Source organism: Lonchura striata, chromosome 13, assembly GCF_050655825.1.
Source record: "Lonchura striata isolate lonStrDom1 chromosome 13, ASM5065582v1, whole genome shotgun sequence".
Classification (NCBI taxonomy): domain Eukaryota; kingdom Metazoa; phylum Chordata; class Aves; order Passeriformes; family Estrildidae; genus Lonchura; species Lonchura striata.
Genome location: NC_140715.1, coordinates 19,189,225 through 19,208,934, shown reverse-complemented (window position 1 = coordinate 19,208,934; position 19,710 = coordinate 19,189,225). Strand labels below are relative to the sequence as shown.

The window sequence follows — 19,710 nt, the reverse complement described above, 5'->3', positions numbered from 1 at the left end:
CACGGTGTGAGGGCTGAAGGTGAGCTGTGGAGAAGGGAAGGGTGATGGAGCACGGTGTGTGTGCACAGGAACAGCTCGGTCCCAGGATCCCCCGTGGACATGGGCTGGGAAAAGGAGGTTGTGGATTTCAGAGAATCACAGATTTGCTGGAGCTGGTCCAGGAACAGGGGCAGGGGGATGCATCCAGGTGGGTTTGGGAGGTCCGCAGAGTGAGGGGCTCCAGAGCAGCCCTGGGCAGTGTTCCAGGGCTTGGCCACAGCCACAGCTGGCATGGATCTCCCAAACCATCCATTCCTGTGACCGATCCCCACTTTGGGACCCAGACCAAAGCACTGAGCGTCTCATCCACCCTTTCCAGAAACACCTCGACAGAACGAAGTTGCAGTGTTTATTTATCCACAAACCAGCCTGTTACTGTAAACACAGGCTGGGGCCTGGGCTTTGAGAAGAGCCTGGCAACAGCACCACATGCGGGCTGGCATCTCAGTGGTGGCTGACCCATCTCCAGCCCCTGTCGCGGGCTATGTAGGCAGCGCGGCCACCGTGAGAAACCCCCGAACCGGCACCCCCCGAACGACCACCCCCTGGCCGCTGCGGCCGCCTGCCCCTTTAAGAGCGAGTGAGGGCACGTCCGCCCTGCCCGCCCTCTTCCGCCCGGACTGACGGAGCGGCGCTGTACGCATGCGCACACCCGCAGATCCCCCCCAATCACCGCCCTCGGCTGGTGGGCGGGGCGCCGTTTGAGGACGGTGATTGGCGCATCTTGGCGAGGGGGCGTGGTCACGGCGGCAGCGCCCCGCCCCTCTCCCAGCGCGCCCCGCGCGGTGAAGAAGCGGCGGCCGCGCGCCGGGGGCATTTTGTGTCGGCGGCGGCGGCTCGGGCACAAGATGGCGGCGGCGGCCGAGTGAGCGGCCGGCGGCCGCCGCGACCCCGCGAGTTCCCCCCCTCCCCCTTTCCCCTCCCTGCTCTCTCACAAGCACCTCGCGGGCCGCTTCTCCTGTTTTCTGGGGAGCGGAGCAGAGCCTCACAAGGGGGGGGACGCCCGCCCGAGGGCCCCGGCTGGAGCTGAGCGCGGGGATCGTCTCCCCCATCCCAGCCCCTTTCCCCTCCTCGAGGGCGGCCGTAGAGCTCTCGTTGTCCCAGCGAACCGGCCGGGAGGGCCTGAGAGCCGCCTCTCGCCATGGCGAGCAGCAGCGGCTCCAAGGCCGAGTTCATTGTCGGAGGCAAATACAAGCTGGTGCGGAAGATCGGCTCGGGCTCCTTCGGGGACATCTATCTGGCGATCAACATCACCAACGGGGAGGTAAGGGCCGCTCGCAGTCGCTCCTCAGCTCCCCGGGGGGAGCCGGGCACCAACCATCGCTTCTCCGAGCCCCACCTGCGGTGCCCTCCGGCTCCCCGGGGTGGGGTCTCCCTTCTCCCAAGGGTCTTCCTTTCCCCCTCTTTCCTCCCTACGAGGGGCTTCATTCTCCCTCTTTTCCCCGAGGATCTTCCTTTCCTCCTCTTCCCCCGCTACGAGTGGCTTCATCGTCCCCCTTTCCCCCGAGGGTCTTCATCCCTTCCCCCCGAGGCTCTTCCTCGGTGCCCCTTCCACAGCAAAGCCCTTCAATCTCCCTACCCAGCACTTGGGAGAGGAGAAGAGAGGCGAAAACCATTGTGGGAAAACATATTTAAATTATATTTGTGTTCTGTGAGCGGCTAAAGTCGTCGTTGCTCGCCCGCCATTCATCTCCTCCTCTGCTTCAGCTGGGGAACACTTTGTATTCTCGTTTCGTCAACACTAATAGAAACAAAGAAGATCCCCCCTGTTTTTCCAGCTTTTCCTTTGGTTTTTTTTTTTTCTTTTCTTCCTCCCCCTCACGGCTCTGAGCTGTAAAGAAGAAACACCCACGTATGTTCTTCCTCACTTAAGTGCTTCTGAAGACTCCACATCTCTATCCCGAATATACGACCCGGGATGGATATTTACGTACAAATCAGCGCGATGTGGATTTTAGCGGAAGACGCCACAAAACGCAGCACGTCGAGCTGGGAAATAAATAAATATGTAGCCGAAAGCGTTGGCATCGGGGGTGTGTGTGGGGGATGTGGAAGTGCTGTGCCCCTTAAAGCTCGCTGGACGCTCTGCCCTGACTCCTTGTTCCCTCTCCCTGCAGGAAGTTGCTGTGAAGTTGGAGTCTCAGAAGGCTCGGCACCCCCAGCTGCTCTATGAAAGCAAACTCTACAAGATCCTGCAGGGAGGAGTTGGCATCCCACATATACGGTAGGAATCAGCCGTGTGTGCCAGTGCCGTTTCTGTCTGCTTGGCGTGACTTTTTTTTGTCGTGCTTATTACTGTATATTGGCAGTTGTTTAATACTTTTGAGTGTGAGGCAGGGCACCGCCATTAAAATAAATTTGTCCATGCAGGACTGGGGGTGATAAAGGGGGAAATGCTCCATTTCAAGCTCTCCAACTCGCTGGGTTCCTCTGGCAGGCCTGCCGTCTGTATAGACAGCGAGACACCCAGCAAGAAATTCTTGTGGCTATTAAAACAAAGTGTGAGGAGGCTGTTTCTCCGAGAGGCAGAGAGTTGGGAGCCGGCCCTGGAAATGGCTGCTTTCTTTTGTTGCCTCTCTCTCTCTTTTTTTTTTTTTTTTTTTTTTTTTTTTTTTTTTTTTTTTTCAACATGTCTTCCTGCTCCGCTCAGAAAATGGCGGCTGGACGTGATTAACCCTCCCCCTTCTCCTGGTGGGACAAGGGACGTGCTCGGGCTTGTGCCTTTTTTCCTTTCATAGCTATGAGCCGCCAGCCTTGAAACTGCGGAGAACCTGGAGCAGGAATGAAATGGCAGCGGCTCCTTTCTGCTGCCCGCAACAGATGCGTCACCAGCCTTTCCGTACGGGATTAATCCCTCCCAGTTCCTCATTATGCGGCTCCTCGCTTCGTCTTCCAACTGAAACTTTCGCCAGGGTTTCAGAATTTCCCGATCTGGAAGAAAATCGCTGCTGCAGGACTCGTGGAGGGGTTATTCCTCCTGGGATTATCGAGTTTTTACCCTGGGGTAGTGCCCAACTCCGGAATCTGGGCATCAAAGAGTTATGTAAAACTTCAGTTTTCTTCAGGGAGACTTTCTCAAGTTGTTCCTTTTTTTTGAAACTTTGTTAATAATTGTTTGTAAAGTTAGTATTTTTTTTCCCTTGGCACAATGGCCTAAAGGATTTTTGTTCCTTGATCTGCACAAACTATTTCAGATTAGGTTCTGTATCAAACTGTGGATTCCATTTAATTTAACCCTTCCCAACTTTGTACAGGATAAACAGTGACATTTAGGGTCTGCTTTAAAGTTATCACGATGACATAGCCAAGATTCTGAATTAATTTGGCCAAAGCCTAGTACAAATCTGCATTTCTGAGGTTATTAGCTCCCTCCTCCTTCCCCCCCAACCACCACTGGCGCTGATCCTGAATGTGAGCTGGAGGAGACAGTGTTGTCCTGGCCATCTGTCCTCATTCACTCCAGCCTTTTGCAGGGACACAATCAACATACCTGAATTAAGTACTTGCAGCTTCAGCAGAGTTGCTGGTGTGAAAACAGATGCAGTCTTTCTTTGAGAATACAGTTAACTTTTTTTCTCAAATATGGCTGCCTTTATTTCACAACTGAAAGAATAGGAATTGCATTTTGGAAAGCTTTCACGGTATAGTTGCATGCTAAAACAGGGATAACTGGGAAAACAGCCAGAGCAAGCAGATATCAGGTGTTTCATCACAGAACTGGAAAAGCAGGCATTCTTGAACTACTTTTTTTGAAAAGTAAATGAGTGAGTGGTGTTATAATGAGGCCAAGTTGCAAATTTTTGGCTTTTCCACTGAGATACTGTTTCATTTCTTGTATTTGGTTAAAATGCCTTGGGAAATACTGGTGCCTTGCATACTGAGAAACTTGCCTCTGGCTTCAACTACAGCTTTCCTCTGTATTTGTTATTCTTGTACCCCCTAAAAATAATACAAGGTCCAAAAAAAATGAGAATGGATAAATGAGGCAACACTCAGCAAACTGATTCATAGACTCATTGTGCTAAAGGTGTGTAATTATTGAGTAATGTCAGTCAGTTCTTTCAGGTTCTCACAATGTTAATCTTTGTAGTATTTTTCTAAAAAAGTGAGTTTTTGGAAATACTGTGTTTCTTTTAAGAAGCAGCATTGCTTGTAAATCTATTTTACGTGCCAGATTCTCCTTGAGAGGTTTCTCTGGACTTCTGGTATTGGTTTGGTGATGCTTGAGAAAATCTAAATCAGCATTCTTAGGTTTATTTTCTTTAAAGAGGAAGCTGAGCAGGGGACCAGCACAATTCTTGTGACAAATATTAAAATATTCAGTGTTTAGTAGAGGTAGAATCCATGGTGCTTTGAATCCAAGTCAATACTTAGGTCACTTTGCATGTGTTGCTGATAATCCATGTGCCACCATTGTGTTATAATAATATGCTGTCACACTGGAATAAGCTGTTCTGGCTCAGTGTGTTCACAAGGGTGAATCAGCTTGAAGGAAAGTCAATGCATTTGGTAAAATTTCTGTAATGTGACACCTTTAAACAGCAGCAGCACAAGAATTTGATAGGAAATGAAGGAATCATGCCAAAATTTCCCCATTGCCTTGCTTCATAAAACTCAGTCCACATCTTGGACACGTCAACACAAAAATTTGTGCCTCTCATTTGAGAGTGATGAACTTTTCCTCTGTTTTTCACCTACTTAAGTGATGCACTGGCCAAGATCAACTTCCTGGCATTGCATGACGTGACTTTGCCTCACTCAAGTGGTCTCTGCTGTGGTTCTGTGACTCAGAGCTGAGATAATAAATGAGGTCTGGATTGCTCATTCACTGGGGCTCCTGGTTCTAAAGCTGAATTCTGCAATGTAGAATTACAAGAACATGTGTCTAGATTGTCACTGAAGTTACCTAGAACCAAGGAATTCTTTTTACAGCCTTTAAGGTTAATTTGAGGGACTTTGTATCTCATTCCAAGAAACTAATGAGCAAAAAATCTCAGTTTTGGGGTTAACAGTGGGGTCAACAGTGAGCCTTCACCTGTGGAGGTTGAACAAGGGGCCTTGGTGCTTAATTCTGCTGTAATAAAACACGCTTGCAGAGAAAATAGCACAAAGATTGGCGTGAATGAATTGGAAATTTTATTCTCTGAATATTCTAAACGATTTTAAATCTTCAAATTTGCTGCTTATTGTTTCCTAAAAGAGCAGCAAAGTTTGTGAAATTAACCCTAAAGTTTACAAGAACTTCATTAATACTCCAAAAAAAAAAAAAACAAAAAAAAAAAAAACCAAAAACTTAAGCTATGTTTTATTCTTGATGTTCAAATTTTGCTTGATGATTACTTTATTTTTTCCCAAAAGGCTCTTAAACCCAGTTTAACATGGTGACAGTCTGCTGTGCCTTTAGGACACTGTGGCCAGGCCCCAGCATTCTGCTGGGCTTATTCTCATTGTTCTCCCTCATCAGCTGCCCTTTGCTTTTTTTCCTCTCTTTTTCAGTGACAAAGCATTTTGAGCTGTAATCTCATTAACTGGGCACTGATCCTATTAGCTGGGACTATCCACCTTTATTCCCCAATTCCTGGTGCTGCCTTGGAGGAATGCAGCAGTGTGGGTTTGATTTTTGGGTGTTTGTCCACAGTGTAACTCTGGTAAATCTTTATCCACAAAAGCAATTATTCAAATTACCTGGGACAGCCACTCTTGATGTTTTTGCCATTTATGGTGCTCATCAGCTATTGGTTGTACCCTTGATGAAGATGAGTTATTTGTAAGTTAAAAACAAAAAATTACTTAGTGTTCTGTGAGTTTTTTCTGTGCAAAGTTCCCTTGCTAACTGAATAAATAATCTCCACATTTCTGAGTTTTTCAGTGCAGCACTTGCAAATATTTTGATGTTGAGAAATTCAGAGAGAAATTATCAATTGAATGGAGTTTTTTGGAGAAAAATTATTTTCAGTATTTATGCTTCTGGTTGATTACTGCCATGTTGCTGAATAATTATTGACAACAGAATGTGCCCTTCTACATCTTCATTAAATACTACCTATGATGGAAAGATGTCCAAGGTTGATAATCCAAGAATTATCAAAATTAAATTTGCCTTAAGCACTTGAAATGTTGGTTTTTAGCAGTGCTTCAAAAAGTGCAAACACACCTCTCAAACCACCTGCATTTTTAACTGTTTTCTCAGTAACTTCCTGCAGCATAAAACCCCTGACCAACCACCAAAAACACCCAAACCACCATGAGAAAACCAGAAAACCACTAAATAAACCCACAAGAAACCCCACTCCCCCTCCAGAAAAAAGGGTTCTATCAATAAGTCCTACTATGAATTAACTAAGTTATTAGCATATTGAAGGGTAGGATGATTTCATAGGTAACCAGAAGTCTCTGGTGCCTCTAAATCTAATGAAAGATAATATTTTAAATTGATACCTATGGTTCCTTTATTAAGAAAATAAATATATGTAAATAAAATTTATTGCCTGTTTTTTAGCAGTCTAAACTCTTGTCTTAGTTGGTCTTTGTGGATTTTTTCAAAGCATCCAAGAGAGATCAAAGTTAGAATTTTTTTCTCCTTGCCTTAACTCAATTTTTGGAGTTTGAGGTCAGTGTTACTCCTGTTTGAAACAAATGATCAGCAGAGATAATACTAGAATATTCTTTTTCTCAGTGATGTTTGCTGTCCCCACTGTGGATTAATGGTTCACCTTCTCACTGAACTGCAATTCCTGACTTTCCTGACTTCCTCCCAGGTGTTAATGGAGTTTATTGAACAGCTCAGCAGAACAGGGTGCTGCATGCTTGCAGCATCACACTGGGCAGATGAAGCCACCTCCTTGCTGAGGGATGAGTTGTGCTGGCATCCTTCGTGGATTGCTCTCAGAACTGTACAAAAAGTGATCCAGAATTTTATTTATAGAGTGGAGCCAATTCCATAGCGTAGGGTGTTCATGGCTGTTGCTTTATTTAGTACTTGGGTGGCCTAATTCATGCTCTCCATGGCAACTAACGTTAGGTGACATCTGCTAAATATTGCACTTCAGGATTTCAGTCATGCCATATTATGTGAAGTTCATTTATATTACTCCTAGCTGGTTAGCAGTTAAGTGCTTTTCCAGGTTCAGGGGAGATAAAGCAGAAATATAAAATATGTGTCAATTTAGAAATGAATCCCTGATGGATTACCTTTCTCTTATGTGTTGCTTCAGTGTCTGTAAGACTCAGTGCATTTTTACAGGCATAATTAACTTTCCAATTTGTCTACACTGTCATTTTTGTCAGGAGATGTCTGTGCTGGGAACATGGGAGCAGAAGGGTCTGAATCAGACAGATGCAACGTCACAACTTTATAGGCCAGCAGGGCAGTGCTCAGGATTGTGTTGTTGGACACAGAGCCAGAGTGCCTGAAGATAATGCTTGTACCCACAGGCAGTCAACTGCCAGTTCCTTTTTTCCCTGATTTTTGTTAAAAACATTTTCCTTTTCCCCATCCTCCTGTATCTATAATGACTAATTGCATAACTCCATAACTGCCTTCCTGAGCTGTTTGAGTAAATGGTTGCAGAGGCCACAACTTCCCATTTTCTGTGAAGTCTCTTCTGCCCTTGCTGGGATTTGGGTTTCCTTTCCTGAATTGGTGACAGAGCTTGCAGCAGTGATCCCAGTTCACAGGTTCTGTGTGTGGGACAGCTGCACCTTTCCTGTGAGGATAACTTGGGATTTTTCAGGGCTATCAGAGCTATGTAATTACAGGGAGGTCAGTGTTCTCTCTTTAGTGCCATCATCTGACTAATGCCCAGTTCAGAGACTTTTGTGTGAGTGACTTAGGGCTGGCAGGGTTGGAATACAGTTCCAGAGTGTTCACCACATCAGTGCCATTTGGATTTCTGTGGGATGTCTGAATCCTTTTTGTCCATGAGGCTTTCTAGACTTGCATATTCCCCCTCATGTGCCTGCTGACTTGTCAAACTTGCTAATTAGGTGATCTCAGGTAACTCTGTTAGCAAGTTTCTTTCAGCTTGCTTTTTCACCTTACATTTTTGTTCTAACAGCTTTTTAAAACACTTCAGTTCTTCTGACAATCTCCATTTCTGTCAAGAGAACTCTTTCACTTGTTGCTTAAAAACACAAGTGCTGAGAAACTTAATTACATAGGATTACACAGAGTAATCATAGGGTCACACACCATAATTTATGAAAGTGGCCAAAGTTTATTTAATGTCAAAGAAGTCAAAATCACCCTTTTTGTAATGGGGTATAAAAGTTTCTGGTAGTGTAAAGGTTTGAGTTTAAATATTCAGTGTTGGAAGAATTGTCCTTCCCTGCAGTGAGGCACCAGGTGTTTTTTTTGTCTGACCAAACACAGCCTCCTGTATCTCTGTTTGCAATTCCAGCTTGCCAGAGCCCCTGTGGGAATAGTCAGTGATGGAGCTGACAGAAGCCTTTAGTGAGGATGGCTTACCTGGCAAGGCAGGTGTTGATTGAGGAGAGCTTTTATTAAGTTGGAACAAAATGATCTTGTCATGGTTTGTCTGGTGGTGGGAACAGTTTTTTGTGACATTACGCTCATGTTCTGGTTTTCATATGAGCTGTAGGCAAAGTGAGGTGCCTTTATTGCCTCCATGTCTTCAGAATTCTGGGATTTGGGGTTTCTTTGGCAGTGGCTTACAGCTGTCATTTACTAATTTAGTAATTTCTTCAATCTTGATCTGAATTCATTTATTTGGTTTGTTGTTTGTTTTTTTTTTTTATCGTGAATCTCCTGAATCCTTTTCATTCTTTCTCACACATTTTGGGTACTTGTGCTGGGCTTGTTACCTCGTAATTATTATAATTGCCAGTGTAGTGAATAAAACTGTTGGGTTTTGATTGGGATTGTGTGAGTGACACAGTAGTGTGAAACTGAGCTGGAATTTGTGTGATTCTGTTAGCCCTTCACCCCCTTTCTCTGCTAGTTTGCCTAGTTCTGTTTGACCCTTTCAAAGGAAGATGTGAAAAAATACTATTAATAACCAAATGAAATGTTTTCTTAGGTAAAACAAATAAAAAATGCAAACAAAACAACCCAAGCTATTAAAAAACACTTCCTCATACATTTCTTTTGTCCTTGACGTTATTTACAAAATACACAGTTGCTGAAATAGCAATCATTGATTTTTTTGAAAGATGCAGCTCTGAAAAGGCAAAAGGATTTTAAGTTTGGGTAGAGCTGACTACAGTGTTGTACTAGATATGCATCAAGAGTTCACTTCCTTGTCTCAAGGTTAGTGAGGAGAACTTAAAATCCCACCCCATGTTCGTTCAAGTAAACATCCACTCTGCATGTGACCTGACATCATACCTGCTTTATTGTGTATTATTTAGAAACTAACCTCTCAAACTGCTGTTTGGTGTGACTTAGATGTTCCCACAGAGCTCAAATGCTGAAATCCAAGATGTTAGAAAATTTCAGCTTTGTGTTTATGCTGGGATTGTAGACGAGGCTCTCACATGATTTGGAAACTTGGGACGTGACCACTCTTGGTCTTTCACGCAGACAAGTCACTGAAGTCAAATTCAGATTGCTGTGCTCAGCCTTTGACCATGCTCTGATAGAAAGCTTCATAAAAGAGGTTTACTGTATTCTGACTAATTGAATACTTTGATTATGTAGCTTCAAGCAGACGAGGGAAGGGAGAGTGATGAAGCATTTTCCTGCATGGGAGCTTGGGCACACCTTGAAGCTCAAGTAGGTTTGTGACATCTGTATCAGATGTGACACTGCCTGTTCAAGGGTACACTCAACTATTCCTCCTGATTCTGTTCTGTTAATGTTTTATGTAAGGATTAAAGCACAGTAGGAATCAATTAGAGAAAGATCAGGGGAAATTTTTCTAGTAAGGAAGCTTCTCTTCTTGAAATAATACATTATATGTAATTAAATCGAGTAAATTACCCACGGAAAATGGCTCTCAAATAATTCAATCTCTTGCTCCCAATTTTCACTGCAAAACTCCCTTACTTGTGTTGCTTCCTCAACTTTATGATGAGGGAAAGGATTTCAAGTGTGCTGATGGAAGTCCCTGGATCTCTCAGGCATGTGGGCACACTTGTATTCTGAGATGCCAGTGCCACCTAATAGTTGCCCAGGGCTTTGTATGAATCATTTCTTATTAGTAGATAATTCAAAGTTTCCCTGCTGATGCAGTATAAGAACTTGCGAAGATCTCCTTTTGGGACACCAGCTTTTATATATCCTAATATCCAAATTTTCTTAAGAAAAGTCAAGACTTGTAATGTTCTTTCATTCAGAGCTGCCAACAGTAGCAGCTCCTACACCTTGAGTGGACATGATGTTGCTTTACTTCTTAATCCCATTTTCCCTGGAAGTGTTCCAAGGAAAATGAAAACTTAACTTGGAGTGTTAGCAAGGTAAATAAAACACTGATACCTTGGAAGAAGTTCCAGTTGCCAGAAGTGAAATGAATGGGTGTCACAGTCTTCAGTGAGGAATTACAGGAAGGTAAATGTGAAAATGAAATATTAAGGGGTTCTGACTTATTTCTTTTTCTTGGAGAATTGAATGCGCTTTCCACCAGAGCAGAATGGTCAGGAGAGGAGGATTTTCTTGTTCATACTTAGAATTAGGCCAAACAGAGGTTGTGCAATCATCCTGCATTACTGCACTTACTCAGCAGACAGATCCCTGTGGAGGAACAAAAAGGTTTTTAAAAGGCACCTTCCAGGGTGGGATTCCTTTGCATCAGCTCCACCTTGTCTGTGAGGCTGGGACTCAATTTTCTTCAGCTCCACTGAAGGCTGGTCTTTGATTTCTTTCCCTTCACTGCATCTCTTGGGCATTGAACCATTGCTGTGCTGAACAATTACACTCAGCATCTCAATTAGAATTCCATCCCTTGAAGAAAATAGTACTTTATCTAGGTCTTGATTTACTCCTTAAAATTCTTCATTTCAGCCCATTACTCACTAATTTTTTTTTTTTTCTCAACGAACCTGTATTTCATAGGACAGCATATCTAGGCAGATCATTTGCTCCCATTTTCATTACTTTAGGTGACCATAATGTTTAATTTTCACCTGTGACCCCTGGAGTTGTTTACAGAGCTGTTCTGTTGACATTTCATTTGAATGATTCCTTTCAAAATACATATTTTCTGCATCCCAGTTTGATGCGGGGAATCTATAAAGGTCTTGGCTGATGTGTAAAACAGGGAGTGTGAGCCACAGCTCATTTATGATTTTAATCAGATTTATAACAATGCAGAAATGAAGGGCATGTTTTCTCCTAGGATCCAGACAGTGGGAAGGTACAGGCCTGTAGTTCCTGAAACAAAGCCAAATATAGAATCTTTTCTGTCTGGCTTTGTAAACATTTTATTGTACTATCCCAGCTAAGCTAAGCTTGGAATCCTGTGAGTACCTAGGAATTTGTTGACTTTATCAGTGGTAACTGTTTTCTAGACAACCATGCATTGGTGTACTGAAGTCATTGCCTAAAGTGGAAATACAGTGTCTGTACAGATATTTAAGCCCCAACTGCTGCTTTAGCTGAATCTTGAGTTATTTTTTTTTCCATCTGCATGCTCTTCTTATGAGGCGCATCCATGGGGGTACCTTGTCCATGCCACTGTTGTTGGGAAATTGAGGGAAATTCTCCCTGGACTACTGGCTGAAGGTCCTTGATGTAAGAACCAGGAGCTTAGAAAAGGCAAAATTGCAGCCTTCTGATCAAACAGGTGTCATGTCAGCTTCAAAAGAGCTTTTCTCACACAGCTGTCACTTAACTGTAGTTATCTGGGTGTGCAGAAGGACTGGAGAGGAGAATATTCCAGCCCTGTCTTTGAAGGGTGGAGATTCACAGCTGAGATGTGCAGGAGTCCAGGACTCCAGCTCTGCTCAGGAGCTTAGGTGGGGAGATACCACCCTCAGCTGCAGATGCAATAAAGCAGGGCTATGATGGAAATCTTAAACATGGATTGGAAAGGAAAATATCCATAGAAGGACTTCTGCTTGTCCTCACAGCATTGTTAGACTTTATTTTTGTCCAAAATGTATTAGGCACTTAAAGGTTACTATCACAATATAGCTGCAATTAATGTTTTGTTGTGTTTCTACTTTAGCTTTCTCTATGATATTAAAATCCTGATAAAGAGCCTTTGTCTTTGACTTAATTGGAAATAGAATTTGATTGCTTTTTTTAAATTGAGAAATAAATGAAAAAAATATGTGAGTGAACTGCTTTGGTCTGGTGCAGAGAAGTCAGATCTGAAAACAAAGCCTAAGGCGTGTCAAGATGATTTTGTGATGTGAAATGATGCAGGAGCAATGAAAGTAAGGTGTCTTACAGAGGAATTTCAGTCCAGGTGCTGTACACACCCCTCAGGATAAGGGCACTGCTGCTTTGATTGCATTTTCATTCTGATGTTTGGTATTTTGGTTGTTGAAGTGGAGTAGTGGTTTCTCTTCAGGGAGAACGGCCAACTTGTGAGTTCTGGTTTGTGCTCAGACTTTTGTTTCCAGGAAAAACAAGATATTGCCAGCATTAATTTCTCATTAGCTTTCAAGATGGAACATTAGTAAGCAACATGCCCTTGCAGCTGAGAGCACTGAGGGTACTCTGGACTGCATCAGGATTCCTGCCAATAATGCTGGATCATTTCCTTTCTTGCAGGTGGTATGGTCAAGAAAAGGACTACAATGTTCTAGTCATGGATCTTCTGGGGCCCAGCCTGGAAGACCTCTTCAACTTCTGTTCTCGCAGGTTTACGATGAAAACAGTACTTATGCTAGCAGACCAGGTATGTGCACACCTCAGCTTCAGAGCCCTGAGGGATTCCTGCAGAGTGCCTTAAATAATTAATGCAGTGTTTTATACACTAAGTGAGCATTTGACCTAAATGAGGACAAAGTAATGGTGGTTTCTGTGTGCTCTGCCCTACAAAATGCACCGAGCGGAAGGGCACTGCAGCTGCCAGCTCCTTTGTGCTGCTGCTTTAAGGGCAACTTCATTAAAATATTCAGACTAATTTGGGTGGATTCACTGCCAGTATCAGCACAGGGGCTGTGGTGGGGGGGCTGAAACACTCTCCAGTTGTGGGTGATCTAAGTCAGTGGGACCTGTGGTGACAACATGCAAGTCTGTCCCTGTGCTCTCACACCCTCCTGTAGCCTCAAGTGATGCCTCAGGTTTTAGTTTTATATTTTTCAGATTCTCTGCTGCTTTAGTGTGTAGTTCTGAGCTTCATATCAGGGGATGGTGAGCTCTCTTCACAGGGCAAGGAGACAAAACAATTCCTTCCCAGCTGGGGACCAAGGACAAATGATGCAAGGCATCACTAGGACCAGACAGTGAGCTAATAATAATTAACTGCCTTGCTTGTTTAGTCCTCACAGACACTTCTTAAAGCTGTTAGTGGAGATGAGATGCCACTCTACCTCCAACATAATCAAGGCCTCTAAAACTCTTAAGTCTTTTTTTATAGCAGTTGATGTTTTTCCAACTTGGTAGTGAGAATACAGCATTTGAAATGAGCAGCCATATTTATTTCTTACTGCTTAATAAATGGCTTGATTGTGCTGCTTTCAGCCCCTTGAAAAGCATTGAGGGTTTTTCAAGTTGAATTTTTCAATGGTAGTTGAAATTTCATCTAATATTACATAATAGATATCAGTACCAAGTTGTCACTTGGCCAGATGCTCGTAGAATCCCAGGCTCTTGGCCAAGGAAGCTGAAAGCATTTGTCTGGAGACAAGGTCAGCTGTCCCTGTTCTCAGCTGCCCTGAGAGGGTGATGTGCTTGCCTTAGAGAGCCATTTGCCTGCTCACTTAGAGTCTGGGTGTGACAGCACCTCCAGGGAGTCCACCAGGGGCTTGTGCAGTATTCCTTAGGATGATAAACATTAATTTTCTGTCATCTGGGAAACAGGCAGAAATGGAGGATAGCAGTGCTCAGGTTGGCTTTTAGGGCACAGCCCAGCTGTCAGGGATGTGATGTAACAACTCAAGCCTGCAAGAGGAGGGTTTGAGGAGCTGCAGAGCTGTGCCACATCACCACGGGCCGTGATCTCACCCACAGGAAATGGGCTGGTCCTGTGTTAGGACACAGATGTGCCAGGCTTTCTCCATGTCTCCAGATATTCTGGGCTCAGGGTAGCCTAGATATGGCACCATGGGCCACCATCGACTTGTAACTTGCTCCATGAAAACTGTTACCTGGAAAAGTGATGTTTGATGAATGAATAACCAGATGAATGAATAACTGGGACAGGGGGAGGGAATGAGCTTTAAAATTGGCTTGTGGTAGCTATAAAACCTTTGAAATAATGAAAAACAATTACTTTTTAATAAGATGCTATAGTTAGAAACATGAACTTCAATATCTGGGAATTACTCAGATATTTAATCTGGCAGGTTCTGACCAAGATTGTGGAATTTTAACATAAAAAGAAAATACTGAGACAGCATTTTAAAAAAATTGTTTTCATTAAGCAAACACATAAACTGAAGTTGCAGAGGAAGGTAACACTAAAAATTCATGCTTTCATTGAAGGTTTATTGAAATGTCTTGCTCTCTTTGAAATCTTACATGTTGCTGATTTTTTTTACAGATGATCAGTAGAATTGAATATGTGCACACAAAGAATTTTATACACAGAGACATTAAACCAGATAACTTCCTAATGGGTATTGGGCGTCATTGTAATAAGGTTAGTCCAAAGCTCTTTGTTTCCAAGCTGCAGAGGGAATGCCTGTGTGATTTGATTCCAGCTGCACAACTTTTGTAAAATCCATTGCTAAAACTGCTATTTTGGATGCTAAACCACAGTTCTTGGGTGTGAGAACTTGGTTTTCTTGGTGTCCACTTGTAAACTCTGTGGATCTCTCTCCCACTCTGGGAGATGCACTTGATTGCAAGATGATTTCTGGACTTGCAACAAGGTTATAAACTAACCCTAGAGAATACTTGACTACTTCTCTCAAGATGTCTGTTGTCATAGCATTTTATTCCTCTATGATAAAGTCAAATCTTACCTTTGGCTTTGGGGCTGACCTCCTAGGATGAAAACAATTTGTGCAACGCGGGAGCTCCTGACCTACCAGTCAGCAGGGCTTTAAACCTTGCAGTGACAGACTGGTAAAGTCTCTTCAACCATCAGAATTGTGGATAAGACCAAGAGCCAACATGCAGATGCCTTTATAAATAAAATAAATTATGCAATTATGTTGATGGAAAACCGTTAAGCTGTAGAATACCTGCTATACAACAAAATTTTTGTCTCAGTTTACTTTGTCGGGGGGGGGGGGGGGGGAAGCTGAGGGTGGGTGGGGGGTGGGCTGAGGTTGTTACACTTTTTGGGATGGGTAAACATAGTCAGAAGTGCATGTTTCCTGCCTGGAAGGCAACTTTTTAATTTTATTTTTAGTTTTCTTGAGTGAAATATGCTTAATCCTGCAATTTGTATGTCGAGCTCGGGCAGACAGGCAGCATTGGCAATGCATTAAGCATGCTACTGATTAGAAATTAACTTCAGGACAAATGTATGTGATCAAGCTGTTTATTGGAAGCAAGATTCCCACTTATCTTCTCTAGATGCCATCCCAGGATGTCTCATCTGGTTAGGCACTACCAATAATCAAAATGTTTACCTTTGTTTGCCTGTATGAATGCCAACGTCAGGGCCATGAGCATTAGAAGGGGAAAGCTTGGATAATGTGAGATAACAGCTCTTGTCTGAAGAGGTGCAATGCACTGAGTGTTTAGAGACAACCAGTGTTGGAAAAACTTGTAATTCCAGCTGAAAGGCAGTCTTTATGTAATCCTGTTGCTGTTAAACTTTGTTTGTTCCCAAGTTTCATACTTTCCCTCTGTACAGCTCTATTTTTCTCTGCTGTGTTGAGCAGTTTAGGCTCCTTAATTCTCTGGCATGACTCAAAGTAGAACTTGAAAACTTTTATTTTGGTTTTTTCCTAGTTTTAGTTTCTGATTTCCAATTGTTCTTTTTGGGCCATTTTTCTATACTTTTGCACAGTCATGCTAGGTTGGCATTGCTGCACTCCAGTTCATCTTGGTGTGGATTAATGGCCTAGAAATTGCTGCTCTGCTTACTCTAGAAGAGGAACACATTAGATTTGCATCAGCTGAAATCAAAGACAGAGTTGCCTACAAACCATTTGATTTTTTCCCCTTTAGGGAGCCATGCAATGATATGGTGGTAAAGCACTGTGGGCATGGGCTTCACTTATGCTTCAGGGGGTTAGCGAGGTAGTTCCTGACCCAAGTGCAAATTAATAGTTTTACATGAGCAAAATACAAAATGGGTTCCTTCACTTTGGAATCAAGTGTTTTATCTAGGAAACATTTGCCACCGTACAATATTTAATGTTTCTTTTTGTAACCAAGTGTAGTTTTGGGGTTTTTAGAGATGACTCTACACAGTTCAAAGAAAATCAGCCACAAAGACTAGAACAGCATGGTAATCTTGTTCCAGTAGCTTCCTGTCAGTTATATTAAAAAAAAAAAAATTGATTTTTTTCCCCCCAAATTTTAATTTGGTGATTGGGGAGAAATTTTGCTCCCACCTTAAAAGATGAATTTCCAGCTCTGCTAGAAATAAGCCCTGCATGCTTATGAAAGTAAACTTTAAGGTGACTAAATGCCTTCTACCTCTTCCTTACTGAAGATTTACTTTTTCTAAATATCTTACGGGGGAAGGGCAGTTTGTGGAACCAAAGGCTGCTTTTGTAAGCAAAAACTTGAATTTCTTTTTTAATAGAGCCAAATGTCACCATTGCTATCCCTGGTTAAGGCAGTGCCATTTTGAAGCGGCTCACAGTTGAAATTCACCTTGTCCCATCTGTCAAATTTTCTCCTTGGAAAACAAAAAAAATACTACTAGAAATAATCAAAATATGACTCAAAAAAAAAAAAAAAGATGGAAAGATACAGTTTTTTTGAAAAGTACAGTGCTTGGTGGAAGAAGGATGGCATTTGGCTACCCTGTTCTTTCTCGAACGCCTCGGTGTTGCCTGTCTGCGCCGGCCAATGTTGCAATGTAAGCAAGACTGTTTGATGCACTGCCACCCTCTATTGTTTGTTCAGTGTTTAGAATCTCCAGTGGGGAAGAGGAAAAGAAGCATGACTGTTAGTACTTCTCAGGACCCATCTTTCTCAGGATTAAACCAGGTCTGAACTGTCTCCTATTCCAACCTCAACCCCAAATTCATGTGCTTTATTTTTTGTTTTGGTTTTTTTTTTTTTTTTGTTTGGTTTATTTTTTGTTTTTTATTTCGTTTTTCTGGAGAATGTAGACCTTGCAAAAGCACCTCTTATGTTGGCATTATTCAGACATACTTGGCAAACATGTAACATTACTAAGATGTTTCCCTGTGGCGCTTGTTTAAATTGTGGAATTATTTCTAAACTTTGATAGGGCTAAATGTACGTGCTTGATTTCAGGTGCAGGTTTTATTTGTGGTCTTTCCAACTCAAAAGGCAATCTCCTAAAAATGTGGTGAAGGATAGACATGAAATAGTAGAGCTCCTGCTTGCCTTGCTGAAGGTTTCCTGCAGTTCATATGGATGCATGTGGAGAAGTTCTGTTATCACTTCAGCCAGACTCCTCCCCGTGCAGTTCTCCCTTCAAAATAACCCCAAATGTGTAATGAAGACTTAATATTTTCATCCATTGTGCTTAAAACCTGAAATTACTCCAATAAGTTGTGTCTTGGAGAAGCAGGAGCTTATCTTGTAGTGTCTAATGTCATATTTCTGACTCTTGAAGAGAAGATGAATTGCAGAGAGAGGAGCACATTTGCCAGTTGGTAGCAGGACAGCTGGAAATTGCAGAATATGAATCACTGCTCAGGAGCTTGGCCATTGGTCCATGGCTTTCCACAGCAGTCTCCACAGATTAAATCCCAGGCGGATTCCTGCTGTACACAAGCTGACAGGCTTCTGTTGTCTGCTTCTGAAACTTTCTTATCAGAGGCACAGACTTTGATCTACTTCTCTAGCTGCTCTTGGCAAAAATTATGCCCTACTTCTCCAGTTTCCTGCTGATAGTGCAACAAACAGAATGAAGGTGGTGTGAGGTTATCTGGGAACTGGCACTGGGACGTTCTGTGCTCATCCAAATTGGGCTGTGTCTCCCAGCTTAATTCTTTCCAGGAGGGACTCACTCCTTTGCCTTCAACCCATCCACAGGGAAATACAGACTGATCCTGAGCTAGGGAAGAGAGCAAACCTCCCCAGGGAAGCTGCTGCTCAAAAATAATAGCCAGTTACAGGTCTGTGTTGTGGACCAAGTCAGAAAATGAGGGATTGCATTCGAGGTCAGGCTTTGCTTCTAGGAAAGTCACAGCACAGCAGTCACGTAAAGCTTTATACTGTCTGCTTTGGGATTCAATATCAAATATTTCCTGGTAGCTAGGAGCATATCCGTGCTCACTGCCTGTACTGGGTGCAGCACAGCCAAGACCTACACCTTGCTGAGCTGTCTAAGCAGTGGAGTTGATTTAAAAACTTGGGTTTATGTCCCTTGCTCCAAGCATTCTGGGCTTTCAGGATTCTTTCCACCTGAACAGAAATTGTAGCACTGCAGTGCCTTGTGTTTGCACGTAAAACGTGGCAAGACTTCAACCCCAGGTTTTCTGCTCTGACACCAATAGTTTAAGAGGATTTTAACTTTGCTTTTTCCTGTCTAAGCTACTATAGTTGGTAAATCTTCTTGAATCAGAATTCTGAACCGTAGCTACTCTGCAATTCAAAAACTTTCAGTATCTTGTATACTTGATGCAGAGCTGAAATTCCTTGTTCACAGCACTTCCAGTGTGCCAGTGATACCCCCATCCTATTTCAGCATTGGATGTATTTCAGTCTCCAGTTTGACTTTAAAGATACATCTTCAGTTCTGAAGTCAACCTTAAGGTGATACTGAGTTGGTTTTTACTGAGACTTTATCAGACTTTAAATATTTTCTTTCCATGATGTTCTGCTGCCTCCCAAGTTAGTTTTGTAGTGCTGATCAGTCTCTAGGGATTGTATTTCTTTATCCTGTAGCATTAATTCAGTGTTGGAATCAGGATTTGTAGCTTGAAGTCTGAGTGCTAGAATTTGAAAGGTTCTTTATTTACTTCTTTCTGCCTCAGCTTTTTTTGCCAGGTCCTTAAATCTTGCCCAAGAAAGTACAGCCTGGATGACCCTTTGTAGGTGGGCTGGCTGGCAGCACACTGATTACCCCATACTAATTACCACACTCAGGTTGCTAAATACCAAATCATTGGGCAAGCTTGGTTATTAGAAACCCAAATTGGATCCATTCCTTGGCTCCAGCTTCCTGGCTGTGTTAAAACCAGCACGTTTGTCCTGCTGCTGTGGCAGTGTTCTGGGAGCCTTCAAGTGAGCCAAGAACAAGCTGTCTTGTTTGCTGGGGAGGGTTTTGGCCTTGTGCTCTGCAGAATGGCCACTGTTCTTTGGGACAGGAGGTTGCAGGATGTTGCCTCGTGCATTGAGCTGCCCTTCACTCCGTGTGTGTGCCCTGCTCTGGTGCCAGTGGGGTCTGGGATGTGCTTTCACACATCTTCCTCCCTCAGCAGTGCACTGCAGTCATCAGACTGCTGTAGGGATAGAAAATAGTGGTAGAACTAAGCTCCAGAGGCTGAGTAGCA

General features: G+C 43.1%; 1 protein-coding gene across 4 annotated transcripts in view; it reads left to right on the top strand.

Annotated features, from left to right (window-relative positions):
* The first annotated feature begins 821 nt into the window (after positions 1–821).
* Positions 822–19,710, top strand: part of CSNK1A1 (casein kinase 1 alpha 1) — a 32,346-nt gene continuing 13,457 nt past the window's right edge. For 2 of the 4 annotated variants that reach the window (XM_021532117.4, XM_021532115.4), the window contains exons 1-5: positions 822–1,303; positions 2,157–2,263; positions 12,716–12,842; positions 14,652–14,750; positions 17,144–17,227. In XM_021532117.4, the coding sequence (XP_021387792.1) occupies positions 1,181–1,303; positions 2,157–2,263; positions 12,716–12,842; positions 14,652–14,750; positions 17,144–17,227 (540 nt within the window). In that variant the 5' untranslated portion in view covers positions 822–1,180. The remainder of the gene's footprint in view (positions 1,304–2,156; positions 2,264–12,715; positions 12,843–14,651; positions 14,751–17,143; positions 17,228–19,710) is intronic. The other 2 variants (XM_085591592.1, XM_021532118.4) reach the window with 1 other exon arrangement.